The sequence below is a fragment of the Pteropus alecto genome, unplaced genomic scaffold (assembly GCF_000325575.1).
Source record: "Pteropus alecto unplaced genomic scaffold, ASM32557v1 scaffold25, whole genome shotgun sequence".
In the NCBI taxonomy this organism is placed as follows: domain Eukaryota; kingdom Metazoa; phylum Chordata; class Mammalia; order Chiroptera; family Pteropodidae; genus Pteropus; species Pteropus alecto.
The window spans coordinates 10,741,050-10,757,551 of NW_006441955.1; the positions used below are offsets into that span (position 1 = coordinate 10,741,050).

Consider the following 16,502-nt stretch of genomic DNA (forward strand, 5'->3'; position numbering starts at 1 on the left):
AGACAATATAGAGCAGTGTGGAAGAAAACAGTTCCAACCATAACATAAAGGGGAAAATATACTGGGTCTTGGGTATAGTAGAGAAGGTGTCAAGAAGTTAACACTGTACCGGAACAGATCAGGTATCTTGACTGCCAACAAAGCATGAGCTAGATGAAAAGAGGAAAAGCATGAGATCTGTGCAAACACTTCAGATGAAAAACAAAGAAAAAAGTGTGTAAAAGACAATAGCTAAGTTTAGAAAATAACTTTTGCTTCATATTGTATAACAATTTCATAAGAACAGATCAGTAAAATAGACTAGGTGGTAGGACAAAAAAGGGAGGTTTGAAAGAAAATTGCAGACATATAGAAACAAATCAATTGAGTAACATTTAGCACAAGACTTATTCTAGTTAAGCTAATGAACTTTAAGAGTAAAGGAAAAAAAACTACTCATTTAGTTAGAAAAGGTAAATCACCCAAAGACAAGAAAATCAGGCTCCCATACAACTTCAGTGCCGCCAGATTATAGAAGAGCAGTGTCCCCCAAATGCTGAGGCAGGGAAACAACTTGGAATCCAGATGAAGGGTTCGGATGCAAATTCATGAGCCCTTTTGGATAAAACTGCTTGTTGACACAATCCAGCTAGCAAACACGTTTCAAAGTCAAGAATGCAAGAATGGAGATTCTGCAGATCTGGTGGTAAAGTTTGAATCCATTTAAATACAGAATGGTGTCAGTTCTGTGCAAATTATGGTTATAGATATTGAGACAACTAAAATTCTGATTCAGTAAATCAGGAGGAAGGCGTGATTATGGGTACTTAGAAAAAAAAGAGGCAAGAAAACTCCACATGAGATTTTGATGTGCAGTTTTGAGAAACTGATGTAGTCTTTTAGTTCTGTTCCAGTCAAGATTATTATGGGGCCTTCAGGCAAGTCATGACATGTCTACCAGTGGCTTTTTATTCTGCCTTTCCCAGCCATTATTCATAACACTTGGCAGCAGCAGGTAGAACCTCACCTAACTGCAGTAGCAGTGGCTGGTTTGTCTTGCATATAATATGTTAAAGAAAAACATACTCCTGCCTGGCATTATACAAAGTAAGTTTATGTTCTGAGGCACTGATCTTCAAACTTGAATATGCCTTAGAATTATGTGGGACTGGGCACAATGTGATAAAGAGGACTCCAATTATAGAAGTTTATATTTTATATTCATAAATAAGCAAATATAAAAATATTAAATTTGGGTGATGTGAGAAAATGAGTATTACCTTTGAGCTTTTTTTTTTTTTTTTTAACTTTTTGAACTTTAAGATAGCTCAGAGAGAGAGAAACAGACAGGAATATATAAATATAGAGAGAGAAATAAAGGGGGACAGAGACCAGTGCAGAATGAACCTAAAGAAAATACCACCATGGGAGTTTGTTAAAGGCGATGTCTGGAATCATCGCTGGACATTCTAAGTCATAGATCTGGGTTGAGTCTGAAGAGTTAGCACCCTCCCTCTCATCTGTGATAAAGGCAGCTGTGGAACCACAATGCGAAGCACATGAATAGGGGCAAGATTGGTACCCACAAGGTGTTAAAAACTAAATTTGCCCTTGCTACTCCTCAACTTTCTTTAAAAGATTCCTACCCAGTTTTGAAGACTGAGGCTATTGTTTCTTCTCTACTAATCTTTTTATAACAGCCCCAACTTCAAGCTACAACGAGATATTCTTTTGTTTCTCAAAAGATCCACCTATAGTAGATCCCATCAAAGTGCCTTCAACATTTTCTGTCCTGTGCTTGTTTACATTTCTACCATAAAGATCTTAAGGGCACAAACTCTCCTATTTTATATCTCAGTCACTTAGGACTGTTCGTGACAGGTAATAGACACTAAATTGCTTACATGACGGGTGGATACACACATTGAATTTAGGAAGAGAAGTTGTTTCCTTCTGTAGTCTGGGGACACTTTCCCAGCCTTTTTGTATTTCTCATTTGGAGGACAGTATTTATAACTTGACTATGTTGTATTTAAGGCAAAATTAAGGATTTTAATTTCCTATCGATTAGCTCAGCATGTCAGTATATAGTCTTATTTACATAAGTAGATTGAATTAATTCTATCTATTGAAAATGTAAATAGCAAACGAGCAATAATATGTTGGAAGTCACCATAGGTCTTTTTTTCAGGCTAATCTTAATAAAACTATATGTAAATTTCTGGTCTTATAAAAAGTTGCAGTCTTGTAAATTTTTAAAGATTTTTTTAAATTAAAGATGTTTTTAAGTAGAAAAGAAATGGAACCAAGAGAGCAAACATGCTGTTATGTAAATATATAAGAAAGATAAAAAGTGTTTCAGGTATTTACATTGATGTGATTCTAAAGTTAAATGTTTTTGTCCATTTAAATTATAAACAAACAGTCTCAATGTGCAAATGGATTTAATTCAGCTTTTTGTTGTTGATTCATCAACCAAATGTGCTTGTCCTCTGAACACTAGATGTGTAACTGATAATTTTCTGCTATGAAACTAAATTGGTAACTTTGTGAGTATATGTGTGTATTTTGGCTTACCAGGTTAACAGCATCCTAAAAATAAATTTATACCTAAAATGAGAACAAATTAAGTTTTTGAATTTTATTGGTACATCAAATTTTAGAGACTTAGAAACATTTTCTTTGTAGAACAAAAGCAAGTATAACATTTTGAAGATATTCTCTTTATATGTATAAGCTCTGTTTTCTCTATATTAATTCTAGATCCAGAATTCCAGAGTTGGAAGGATCCTTAGAAATTATTTCATCTGATTGACCAAGCTAATTTAATGGGTTAGTCAGAATTAGAATCCAGAACTCTGGACTCTAAGTTTTTTGCTTTTGATACTTACATTCGTGTATTTGTTTTTTAGGTGACTGCACTTCAAGATGAAAAGAATTCACTAGTTTCTGAGAATGAGATGATGAATGAAAAACTTGACCAAATGGATGGATCTTTTGATGATCCAAATACAATGGTTGCAAAAAAGTTTTTTCATGCACAGTTACAACTAGAACAATTACAAGAAGAAAACTTCAGGTAGCATTTTTATTAGAAATCTTTTTATAGAATTCTGTCTATTAAACTGATAGCTTAAAAAATCATAATATCAACAACTAATTATTAAGCATTATAAAGCATGTTTAGCACACTGATTAAGCTACTGAAAATACCAAATAGTATAAGTGGTTCCTGCCCTCATAGGGCTTAAAATCCAGTTAGACAAGTGGGATGCATGTATAAAAACAAAAATTCAAAATAACATGTGATAAGGGCCAAATGAAGGCCATACACAAGTCCACGAGTAGTTTAAAGGAGTGATTGCTGAAGCCTATGGAGAATGGGGAATTTCTTACATAGGAGAGGCAAACTGATAATTAAATGAAAAAAAATTCTAAATCTTACGCTAAAGAGATGCTTTTCATTTTAATTTTTTTATTCTTTTAAAAAGTGTACACCTTACCTTTAGTAAACATTGATTGTCTCTTAATATGCTTACCACTGAGTGTTACACTAGCTATAAGGCCTTGAAATGAGGCACTCTGGTTGTACTGTATATGTTCTTTCTGTTATTTTATTTTGATATAATTTCAAGCTTACAAAAAAGGTTGCAAGAATAGTATGCAGAATTCATTTATACTTTTCATTCAGATTCAACAATCATTTTATAGTTTTCTCTCCATTTGCTTTAGCATTCTCTGTATATTCATATAAGGAAACATTTTTTCCTTAGACATTTGAGAATAAGTTGGAAAACACACCCTTTTATCCCTATATGCTTCTGTATGTATTTCCTAGGAATAAGGACATTCTCTGATAAACCACAGTATAATGATCAAAATTGGGGATCTTATCATTGATACAATGTTATTATCTAATACACAGGTCATATTCAAATTCTGTCAGTTGTCTCAAGGTGTTTAATAGCTAATTTTTTCCCTTCAGTTCAGAATCTAATTTGGGATCATGCCATGCATTTAATAATGGATTCTTAGTCAATGGACTATAAATCCATTTCTGTCATCATTTATTTTGATGCTCAAATTATTCCAGATTTGACCACTAAGAGGTCTTTCAATTAGCCCCTGTATTCTTTCAGCATGTCACTATCCTTCTTTGAGTACTTCTTGCTTTCTGGCACAACAAAATATTCCAGGCTCACCATCATTCCCTTACCCAACTCTGGAATCAGCCATTTCTCCAAGAAGCTCTGATTCCTCTTAGTGGAGAATGTTATTTAGAAACAAAGATCTGTGCTCCAGATGAATTTTTCTATCACTGCTTCTAGTCCACCCCTGTGTACAGAGCTGGGAAATACACTCGTACAGGTTCATACTTGCCCATATTCACACACTTGTATATACCTATTTCTGCATTTATTTTTATATCTGTGATTATGAAAAATGACTTAATATTGACATCCTTTATTTTAGTCCAGTGACTTCAGCGTTCATTCTAATCTCCATTTCCATATTGTAACTCCCTTCTCCAATAGTGAGAAACTTGCCTTAAGTTTTCTTCAGAATATTTACTCATTTACTCAATCCCAAAACACGCAGAAACTAATTTAAGAATTGTTAACCCATACCTTTGTAAAAAGCAAACTAATACTGGACTTCAGTATGTTTATAGTATTTTTTTTCTAACAAGGTAACATTTACATATTGTAAAATGAATAAATACTGAGTACAATTTGGCATGTTTTAACAAGTAGACATTTGTGTAACTCACACTTTTATTATTTGATAGATCATCTCTATTACTACAGAAAGTTTCCTTATGCTTCTTCCCAGTCAACCTCTACCTCTCAGAAGCTAATTACTTTTCTGATTATTTTTCACCATAAATTTGTTTTCTCTCATCTAGAACTTCATATAAATTGACTCATGCAATGTGAACTCTAGTGACTTTTTTTGTTCCGCATGTTTGTGAGATTTAGCCATGTTGTTGAATGTATCAGTAATTAATTATTTTTATTGCTAAGTATTATTTCATTATATGGAATAATTCCACAATATACCACATTTTGTTTATCTTTTTTCCTTTAGATGGGCATTTGGGTTTCCAAATTTGGGCTAATATAAATAAAGCTGGTATGAATGTTAGAATACAAAACTTTTTGTGAACATATTTTTTTTCATTTTTCACTGGCAAATACATAGAGTGGTAATGCTGAGTAACATGATAGGTCTATGTTTAGTTTGAAAAGATACTGGAAAACCATTTTCCAAAGTGGTCATACCATTTTATATTTCCACTGGCTGTATTTGCTGCTAGTTGCTCTAGTTTCTTTGCCTATATAACATATTTTGGTCTTACCAGTCTTTGTACTTTCCGCTATGCCAGGGAATCTGTAGGGATATCTAATTGTGGCTTTAATTTGCATTTTTCTGATAACTAATGATGTGATAAACCCCTTCTCTTGTTCTTATTGGCAATATTTAATTTGTGAATTTTCTTCACACTCAGCCTATTTTTAAAATGAATTGCTTGTCTTATTATTGAGTTATAGGAGTTTTAAAAAATATATTCTGGATATAAATCTTTTGTTAGATATATGTGCAGTAATATTTCACCCATTTTGTGGCTTGCCTTTTCATTTTTAAATGGTGTCTTTCACAGTAAAGGTTTTTTTACTTAGTGCTTTTTGTGTTCTCTCTAAGAAATCTTGTCTACTCCCATGTCATGAAGATAGTCTCTAGTATTTTTCTTCTAGAACCTTCATAGTATTATATTTTACATTTACACCTGTGGTCCATCTTGAATTGATTTTTTTTTTTTTTTTTCCAAAATAGTGTGAGGTGCAGGAGCCAAGCTTTATTTTTATTTTTCTATATGAGTATCTAGTTGCAATAGCATTATTTGAAGAGATTATTTAACTTCATCAAAATGCTTTGGCACCTTTGTGAAAAATGATATAACCATAAAATTTGGATCATTTTCTGGATTTTCAGTTCTCTTTCATTGATCAGTTTGTCTACATTTATGCCTATATGACACAGTCTTGATTACTGTAGTTTGAGAATAAGTCATTTAAAATCAGGTAATGTAAGTATTTCAACTTTGTTCTTTTTTCAAAATTCGTTTTGGTTATCATAAGTATTTTGCATTTTCACATAAAATTGAGAATCATCTAGTAAGTTTTTGTAAAATAAATCTTTAGTGATTATGATTTGGATTGCATATAATAGAAATTCTGAATATAGTTAAGGTATCAGTCTATGACTGTGTCATCTTCGTTTAAGTCTTTAATTCCGTTCAGCGATGTTATGTTGTTTCCCACCTAGAAGGCTTATCTGTCTTTAACTTTATCCCCAAGTATTTTATATTATCATACAAATGCAATTCAAAAAATTATTCTGAAGTGTTGCTGCTAATATACAGATGTACAATTGATTTTTTGTATATTGAAACTTTTGTATTTTGAATCTTTTATGTCTTGCAAAGTTTCTTAATTGACTTGATTCTAGTAGTTTGTTTATGTAGAAAATTCTAAAATCTACACTTATCTAATCTATTAATAGACCCTTATGTCTTTCCTTTATTATTTTGGCCTTGTATTTGTTTTCTTTGAGAAGGAACAGACATCTTGCTTCGTTCTTAGTCTGAGAGAGAAAATATTCTATTAAGTACTATCAAGTATGAAGCTAGCTATAGAGTGTTTTAGAGTGCTTTTTATCATTTTGAAGAAGTGCCTTTTTATTTCTGGCTTGCTAAGAGTTTTTATCGTTGATTGGTGTTGATTTTTGTCAAATGATTTTTCTCTGTCTTAAAAAGATAGTTTTTCTTTTTCATACTTTTAATATGATCAATTAATTTTTGAATGTTAAAAAACCTTATATATCAGGGATAAATCACTTGATCATATTTTATTATCTTGTATAAATTTGACTGGATTTGGTTTGCTAATATATTGAAAGAATTTTTTTTGTATCTGCATAATAGATATTGGTCTGTAACTTTTTTCTCTTGTAATATCTTTCAAGTTTTATTATCAGAGTTCTAGTGTATAGACTAATTGGAAAGTATTCTCTCCTCTATTTTCTGATAGTGTTTATGTAAGAATATTATTTCTTCTTTAAATGTTTGGTTGAATTTATAAATAAAACACTCAGAACTTGTGGTCTTCTTTGTGAAAGGGCTTTTAATGACAAGGGTTATTTCTTTAATGGCCATAGAGCTTTTCAGGTTTTTTATATTATCTACTGTCAGTTTGGTAAGTTATTCCCAAGGTGTATGTTTATTTCATTTACGTTGTTGAATTTACTGGCTCATAGTATTCTTTCTATTGTCCCTTTAGTGACTGTAGGAACTGTAGCGATATCTCCTTTTTTCATTCCCAGTATTGGTCATTTGTATTTTCTCTCATTTTTTCTTGATTACTCTTTCTAGGGATTCATTAATTTTATTAATCTTTCAAATACCTTCTATTAGCTTTCCATATTAGTTTTAGACCTCTGTTCTTTATTTCTTTTATTATACTTACTTTGGATTTAAATTTGCTCTTCTTTTTCTAGCCTCTTAAGATTGAATCTTAGGTGATCAATTTTAAACCTTTCTTCATTTCTAATATAAGCCTTTATTTTCTTGCTTTAAGCAGGAACAAGACATCTTGCTTTGTAAATTTCTCTTCAAGCACTGATTTAGCTATGTCCTCCAAAATTTGATCAGTTGTATTTCTGTCATTGTTCAGTTTGAAATATTTTCTAATTTCCCTTGCGATTTCTTCCTTGACTCGTGGATTATTTAGAAATGTGTTGTTTAATTTCTGAATATTTAAGGCTTTTCTAGACTCCTTATTACTGATTTCTAATTTAATTTCCTTGTGGTTAGAGAACAAACGCCATGAGATTTCAGTTTTAATATTTTGGGATACTTATTTTGTTGCTGATCATATGTTTTATTGTGGTGAGTGTTCCATGTGTACTTGCAAAGAATGTATGTTCTATAGTTTTTTGGCTGACATGTTCTGTACATGTCAGTTATCTCAAACTGGTTAATAGTATTATTCAGATACCGTCTTTATTTTTACTGGTATTTTGTTTACTTCTATCAATATTAGGAGACGTGTTAAAATTTTCAACAATGATTGTAGATTTGTGGATTTCTACCTTTGATTCTATGTTTCGCTTCATGTATTTTAAAACTTTTTAGGTATGTACACTTTTATGGTATGTCTTTCTAATGAATTGACACTTACAATTATGAAATTTTTTTTGGTAATACTTTTTTCTTAAATATTTTTTTATATATTAACATAACAACCCCAACTTTCTTTGCTTTGTGTGCATAGTATTTTATTTACATCTTTTTACATTTAATATTTTTGTGTCTTTATATATAAAAAGTCTCTTGTATTTAGGATATATATGAGCCTTGCTTTTTTTATCCAGTCTGATAGTCTCAGCCTTTTTAATTGATGTGTTTGGTTTCTTTGCCTTTTATGTAATTTTTTGATATGGTTGTATGTAGGTCTATTAATATGCTATTTTCATTTCTCATATATATTCTTTTGTTCCATTCCTGCATTTCTTAGAGTTGATCAAATAATTTTTTTTAATATTTGATTTTAATCACTGTATTGTCATTTTAGTTCTTCTTGTTGCTATAGGGTTTGAAGTATTCATCCTCAATTTATCACCAGTGTACCTAGAGTTAATATTTTACCACTTTATATACTGTATATTTTCTTGATAATTTTAATATGTACCTATACATTTTCTCTTCATCTTTTGAAATTAAGATTTCTGTTTGAACTAAAAATAACCAAAGAGAGTGTTTACTTCTCATTCGTTTCAAACCAGGAACCCAAAAGTTTCTTATTATTTACCTTTCCTTCTTCTGAATGTGGAATTAAAAATCAAAACATTTAGAAATCTCATAAGCTCATGTCTCAGTAAGAAAACAAATGATGGAAATTACATCATAAACAACCTATTTGTTTTCTTTATGCAAGACTTGAAGCTGCAAAAGATGATTACCGTGTTCACTGTGAAGAACTTGAAAAGCAACTAATTGAATTTCAGCATAGGAATGATGAATTGACTAGTCTTGCTGAGGAAACAAGAGCCCTGAAAGATGAAATAGATGTTCTTAGGTATGTCATATCTAAATATAATTATATCACTTCTAAGTTATTACTTAGTCATTTTAGTATTCCACATTTTAATCATGGTTTTTTAGAGTTATCCCTTTGTATCAAATACTGATTAGTTTTTATCCAGGCTCCTGGTCTTTACTTCTTTTATACTTGTTAATAATAATTGCAGTTTAAAGATGATATTAATTCTTGTTAGGACAGTTTCTTAGCAAAATCCTAAATGATACCTTTTTCTTAAAATTTTTAAGCTGAGTTACTTTTAGATACATTTGCTTGGCCTCCTTGTACTCATTAGTTTATCCTGTGAAATTTTTATGTAAGGAAATGCATTTTTATAAGCCATATTTTAACATTTAGTAAAATATAGATAAATATAGATAAGCATCCTAACATTTATTTCAGGGTCATGCAAGGATTCTCTTACTGTATTTGACAATATAAAATTTATATTTAGTTTTTGTCTATGAAATACTACTCACGCACACTATCCACGTTTTTTCTATTTTTTTAATTAGCCATTTTGTTACACAGTTTTTAATATCCATTTGAAACAAAATATTTATAACCATTACTTTGAACCTGCATGTGATAGTGAAGTGATATGGTTAGTATATTTATTTATTTCTGTTCCAGCCAAGTTGACCAGGTAAGCACAACTCTAAAGTGCTTTGCTGGACAAATTATAAGTTGAATCAACTTCTTAAGGATACCATATACGTGGAACAAAACTATACTAAGTGAATGCACACTATAGGCCATAAGCTACACAGCAGCTTAGAATTGTCCAATTACATTTACAAAACCGTGCATTTTTATACATTGTGCTAATATATATAAAACAGTTTGATAACTTAGTGTGTTAAATTTGAAACATTTTTTTATTTTGATGCCTTTATAACAAAAAGGCAGAGCTTCAGAGAGTTTTAGCCCTGAGTCTGTTTCGAAAGTTCTCCCAAAATTTATAATTCCTCTATTTTCTTTTTTCTTTTTTGCTACTTTATAGTTTATTTGGAAGACTCATTTTACAGTCAGAATAAAATGATGTGCATTTACCAGTTTTTACACAGTAATATTTAATATTTATTATTATAGGACTACCTCTGATAAAGCAAATAAACTGGAGTCAACAGTTGAGATATATCGTCAGAAGCTACAGGATCTGAATGACCTTCGGAAGCAGGTGAAAACTTTACAGGAAACAAACATGATGTATATGCATAATACAGTCAGCTTAGAAGAAGAATTGAAGAAGGCAAATGCAGCACGTACACAATTAGAAACATACAAGAGACAGGTAAGAAATATCTTAATTTTTTTAATTATTAAAATTGAAATACTTCAACTTTGCTACTCTATTTGATGCTTAAAGGATGGCATAGAAGTAAAAGAACATTGCCTTAGTCAACTGTGAACTTATGATTAAATTTCTATAATTTTAATTCAAGGATCGATAATTGAGTTTGAGTTATCTAAGTCTTTTACATTTTTATTGGCTTCTGTGCTTATATATTTTGGGGGACCACTTTTTTGTTTATTTGCATTTCTGGTAATCAGTGATAAATACCTAGATAATGGAGCTATAACCTAAAATATTCTCTCGTTATTTATCAAACAACCTAGAGAAACATTAGTGTAGAAGCTTGGCTGTTTATTTTTGGCTAAATTGTTGGTTGTATATTTTTAAATTTATGTTAATTCTTATCTACATGCTGTTTCCACAAATATTTAGAATACACTGTAGTCTTACTATAAATTTTATTTACACTCAATTTCTCATATATTGAACTCTGTAAAACTATCAGTATCATATACTCTTGTTTTTTACTTTCGTTTCTGACAAAAGGTTCAGGATCTACACATTAAACTTTCCTCTGAATCCAAAAGGGCAGACACACTAGCATTTGAAATGAAGCGGCTTGAAGAAAAACATGAAGCTTTACTGAAGGAAAAAGAGGTAAACATAAATATAATTGATAAGTAATATGTCTGTCTGCTTTTAGTTTTTAATATGACTCTTGATATTCTAAGAAGAGAAGTGATATCATCCAGTCATCTTTCTCCAAAATTGAAATTATTATTGTAAAGGAAAATGTTGTAAAAACTCTTCATGCTGTTTTGATAGTTACCTTCACAAGGGAAGACGAAATAACGAAGTCGAACAAGTTCATATGTCTTGGTCCCTGTTTTCCAACTCTCGACTCAACTCCTTGAGAACAAAGATCATAAATGTGATTTTTTAAATAGCTTTATTAAGATACAATTTACATACCATAACTTTGCCCATTTAAAGTATACAATTCAGTATATTCAGGGTTCCGCAGCCATCACCACAATCAAATTTTAGAACACTGTCATCACTCCAAAAAGAACCCCTATGCCCATTGAGTTGTAAAAGTTCTTTATGTATTTTAGATACAAGTCCCTTGTCAGATATACAACTTGCAATTATTTTTTCCATTCTGTGGGTTTGTCTTCTCACTTTCTTAATTATATTGTTTACAGAATAGTTTTTCATTTGATTAAGTCATAATTATTTATTTTTTTCTTTTGTTTGTGCTTTTTGGGTAATATTTCTATAAAACCATTGAGTAACCTAAGGTTAGAAAGATTTACTCTTATGTTTTCTTTTAGGAGTTAGTTTTATAGTTTTAGCTTTTATTTTTAGTCTGTGATCAATTTTGAATTAATTTTTGTAGATGGTATAAGATAGGGGCCGAACTTCCTTCTTTTGTGTATGGATATTCAGTTAGTTGTCCCAGTGCTATTTGTTGACAAGACTCTTCTTTCCTCCATTGAATTGTCCTTGTACACTTGTTAAAAATCAATTGGCCATGATACTGTAATGATGGATATATTATACAATTGTCAAAACTCACAAAAGTAAAATAGAAAGAGTAAGCCCTAATATAAACTGTCTTTTTGTTAATAATAGTATATCAATATTGGCTTATCAATTCTTAAAAGTAACCATACTAATGCAGTATATTAATAGAAAAGGTAACTAGATTGGGGGAGGATGAAGGGAGTACATGGAAACTCTGTACTTTCTGCTCAATTTTTCTGCAGACCTAAAACTACAAAAATAAAGTGTCTATTAATTTTTTTTTTAAGTAAAATAAGTTATTCAACCATAAATCTAAGAGTTTATTTCTGGACTTCCAATTCTTTCTCATTGATCTGTGTGTCTAGCTTTATCTTAGTACCACACTGTCATGATTACTGTAGCTTTGTATTAAGTTTTGAAATTGGAAAGTATGAGTTCTCCAACCTTATTCTTTTTAAAGATTTTTTTGGTTATTCTGGGTCTCTTATATTTCTGTATAGGATCACATTGTCTATTCCTACAAGAGAGCAAGCTTGAGATATTGATAAGGATTGCCTGAATCTGTAGATCAATTTGGAAACATTGCTACCTTCATAGTATTGTTTTTGATCCTTGATTGTGGGATAACACTCCATTTATTTGTCTTTAGCTTCTTTGAACAATATTTTGTAGTTTTCATTGTAAAAAACTTGCACCTTTTAAAACTTTATTTCTGAGTGTTTTATACTTTTTGTTGCTATTACAAATGAAATTTCTCAAATTTATTTTTGGATTTTTTTCAATTGAAATGTATAAAATACAATTAATGCACATTAATCTTATATCTTGCAACCTTGTTGAATTCACTTAGTATTTCTAATAGTTTTTAGTGGGTTTTCTAAGACTTTCTGTAAACAAGATCAGGATATCTGCAAATAGAAGTTGTTTTGTTTCTTCCTTAGCAGTTGAATACCTTTTATTTCTTTTTCTTGTCAAATTGTCATGGCTGGAACCTCCAGTACTAATGTTAAATACAAATGACAAGAGTGGATTCTGTTCTCTTGGTTCTGATAGTAGAGAGAAAGCATTTACTCTTTCACCATTGTGTATCTTTTTAGCTGTGGGTTTTGTTTGTAGATGCCCTTTATCAAGTTGTAGAAGTTTCTTTTATTTCTTGTTTGTTGCATGTTCTTATAATGAAAGGGTGTTGGATTTTGTCATATACTTTTTCTAGGTCAATAAGATGACATGTGATTTTTGTCTTTTATTGTATTAATGTATATATATTACATCGATTTTTAGATATTAAACCAGTTTGCATTCTTGCACTGGAGGTAAATTCCATTTGGTCATAGTGTATAATCCTTTTTAAATGTTGCTAGGTTCAGTTTGCTAGTATTTTGTTGATTATTTTTCCATCTATATTATAAAGGATATTGATTTGTAGGGGATTTTTTTTATTTTTTATTTTTTATGTCATTTCCTGGTTTTGTTTTCAAGGCAAATACCACATAGAATGAGTTGGGAAATTTTTTCATGCTTTTTAAGGCTTTAGCTCACTTAAAAACTTTGTTTAATGTGTCCACCCACTTGGTAACCTCATTGACTTTCTGTTGAATGTTTTGTTTTGTTTTTTTTCTTATGTGTGGACTCTCCTGTTTCTTTGTGTGTTTTATATTTTTGTTGAAAATATGACATTGAAAATCATATAAAATAGTTTCAACCCTGGAAATCAGATTTCCCCCAACCTCAGGGTTTGTTGTTGTTGCTGGGGGTTTTTAGTGACTGTTTCGGACTAATTATGTAAAATCTGCATTCTTCGTAATGTGCAGCCACTGAATTCTCTGCTCAGTTACCATTGAAGTCAGTTAATGATTTGTCAGGTATTTTCATAGATGTCTTGAACAAATATCTCTCCCATGCTTTGCAAAAGGAATCAGTTTGTATTTTGGAAAACACTTTCATTTCATCTTTAGCTGTTTAAAATTGCCTTTGCCTCTATTTTCTGCTTGCAAAAGACCTCAAGTTTATCCAGAGCTGAGACATTGAGGCCCTCCCAGGTTTTTTCTGGGCATACACACAGCCCTGCATATAACTGGCCTCCCGGATCTCCAGGAATATGTCGGAGCTTTTAAAAATTTCTTTCGGATATCTCATTTCTCAGATCTTCCTTGTAAGTTTTTAGCCATGCTCTTGTTTTCCCTAACTGGCGTCACGGCCTCTAGCAGCTGTAGTGATAAATAATTAATGGCAGGTGATTATTTTTGACAGATGCCTTGGGAATAGAGATTTTTTTGCACAGCAAGCACCAATCAGCTCAAATGATGAAAAATACCTATGAATGGGGTTTTACAGGGCCCTGCAAGATAGGTCAGGTAGTGACAATGTCTAAAGATAGGGCTTTTTAGGAGGAGTTCTATATCCATATTTGTTCTAGTGGCTGCTCAGATGCTACTTTCACAGCTACAGTGATTGAGAGGCTGCTGATTTTCAAGGCTACTCCAAAGCTGGGGAAAGGGTGATAGTAGTAAGGCAAGATGAAAGAACAAAAGGCTCACCGTTTTGAGATTTAGTTTATTTTCTTTAACAAATCCTCCTCAGATCATTGCAAGCCTTTGGTTAATTTCCAGAGTTCTGGAAAAATTGATTTAGGCAAATATAATAATGTTTTTATTGTATTTATGAAGAAACAGATTTATAGAGGGCCTCATGCATGCTATAATTATAATTTATAGTGTTCAGCGGTCCCTAAGGCATCTGTGGACTCCCTAAGGCATCTGTGGACTCCAGCCTCAGGACTCCTAGAACCAGTTACCAATTTACTATTAGGTTGTTTTGATCCACATAATGGACTAAATAGGATTTTTTTACTAATTTGGAATGTAACTTTTAAAATATGATTTTATATTCAAAAGTACTTTTCAAGTTCTGAGAAAATGATTTAAACGTAAGCATTTTATACAGAACATAGAAATTTGTCATTGGCTGTGGGCTCTGAAATGATACAGCTAATGATATGAAGTCCTAGCATGCTGTCTTTGGGAAATAGTGTTTTTTATTACAAATTCATACTTTCAGGATCCTACTTATTACTTCTTTCAGTAGAATTTCAGAGCAGGGATAAAAAGAAATGTTTCCATCATCTTTTACACACCAGACTGTATTCTAGATACTTGACACAAACCTCATCTCATTTGTTACTCAGTACACCTTTGCAAGGGTTTGTGTACCAATATTTTCATTTTGCTGATAAGGATACTAAAGCCAAAGAATTGAATACTTTGCCCTGGGTAATATAGCTTGTAAATAGTGAAACTGGAATTCCAGCCATGACCTCTTTGCTTCCAAAGTCCATGTTTCTTTTATTACTCTACAATTACATATTTGTACTCCGTTGCATAATTACATTCATTTTATTCAAAGATAAACTGTCTAATAGGGAAATCACAAGCTTTGTGCTATATAAAGATTAAGACCATTATTTATGGGATTTATGCAAGAGAAAATTAGCCCTTAGCACTAAAACTTACTAAAATTTTTAATTAACTAAGCAACAATTACCATATTAACTTGTTAAGATAAATTATTGTAAGCATAAAATACACTGCCTATGGGCAGAATTAAATGTTTTGCTTAAACAATTCTTTTTTAGAGACTAATAGAACAACGTGATACTCTGAAAGAAACAAATGAAGAGCTGCGATGTTCCCAAGTACAGCAGGATCACCTAAACCAAACAGGTAAATGTTGGATTTAGAAGAGTTTTCTTTAATGGTAGAATTACTGAAATGTTAATCTGTTTTGTTATTGTTTAGATGCATCTGCTGCAAAGAGTTACGAGAATCTTGCTGCTGAGATTATGCCAGTGGAATACAGGTAAATTTGTTTTTATTAATTGAAAATCCATAATTAATATTAGAAATGTGACTCTTTTTTTTTTTTTGGTAAATTTTTTAGCCTTTTAAACTTTTCATTTTGTGAGTCATAGAGCTCAACATTATTTTGTCTCTGGTTGAATTTTCTAACATATCATTATTGCTATTACAACAGTTTTTAAATTTATCAGAAGTAAAATTTCTAAACCAGCTCAATGATATATTCTGGTTTTTATAATATGACCTTTTTTGTGTTGAATTTCTTTACCTACCCTTAAAGTCTATGGAAAACTCTTTTAATACATGACATTCAAATCCTCATTGGTTAAAAAAAAAAGTGAAGAGAGGAGCTGTCAATAATAGCAGGAGGATTAAGCAGAAGTTAAATAAAATACAAACCTTAGGGTCCCTTCTTCACTCAACTTTTATCTTGGTATTTTGGTATTTTACAGCTATGTTACTTATAGCCATTTGACTAATTGGTATTTTTAAGGTTTTATTTTCATTTTAAGGACAACAATTTTATTTCATTACTTCAGATTCTACTCTTTATAAATGGCTTTATTGAAACATAATTCATATGTTTAAAAATGTAGTTTGGTAGGTTTTAGTATAATCACAGAGTTGTGCAACCATCCTTGCTATCAAATTTTAGAGCTTTTTTATCTTCCCCAACAGATACTCTGTACCTATAAGTATTTCTCC

The 16,502-nt window shown here is 31.1% G+C and overlaps 1 protein-coding gene across 1 annotated transcript in view; it reads left to right on the forward strand.

The window, feature by feature from the left end:
- HOOK1 (hook microtubule tethering protein 1) overlaps nt 1-16,502 on the forward strand; it is a 54,296-nt gene that overhangs the window by 24,867 nt on the left and 12,927 nt on the right. The window contains exons 9-14 of the mRNA XM_006919260.1: nt 2,892-3,058; nt 8,976-9,116; nt 10,212-10,413; nt 10,963-11,073; nt 15,575-15,662; nt 15,738-15,798. Of these exons, the coding sequence (XP_006919322.1) occupies nt 2,892-3,058; nt 8,976-9,116; nt 10,212-10,413; nt 10,963-11,073; nt 15,575-15,662; nt 15,738-15,798 (770 nt within the window). The remainder of the gene's footprint in view (nt 1-2,891; nt 3,059-8,975; nt 9,117-10,211; nt 10,414-10,962; nt 11,074-15,574; nt 15,663-15,737; nt 15,799-16,502) is intronic.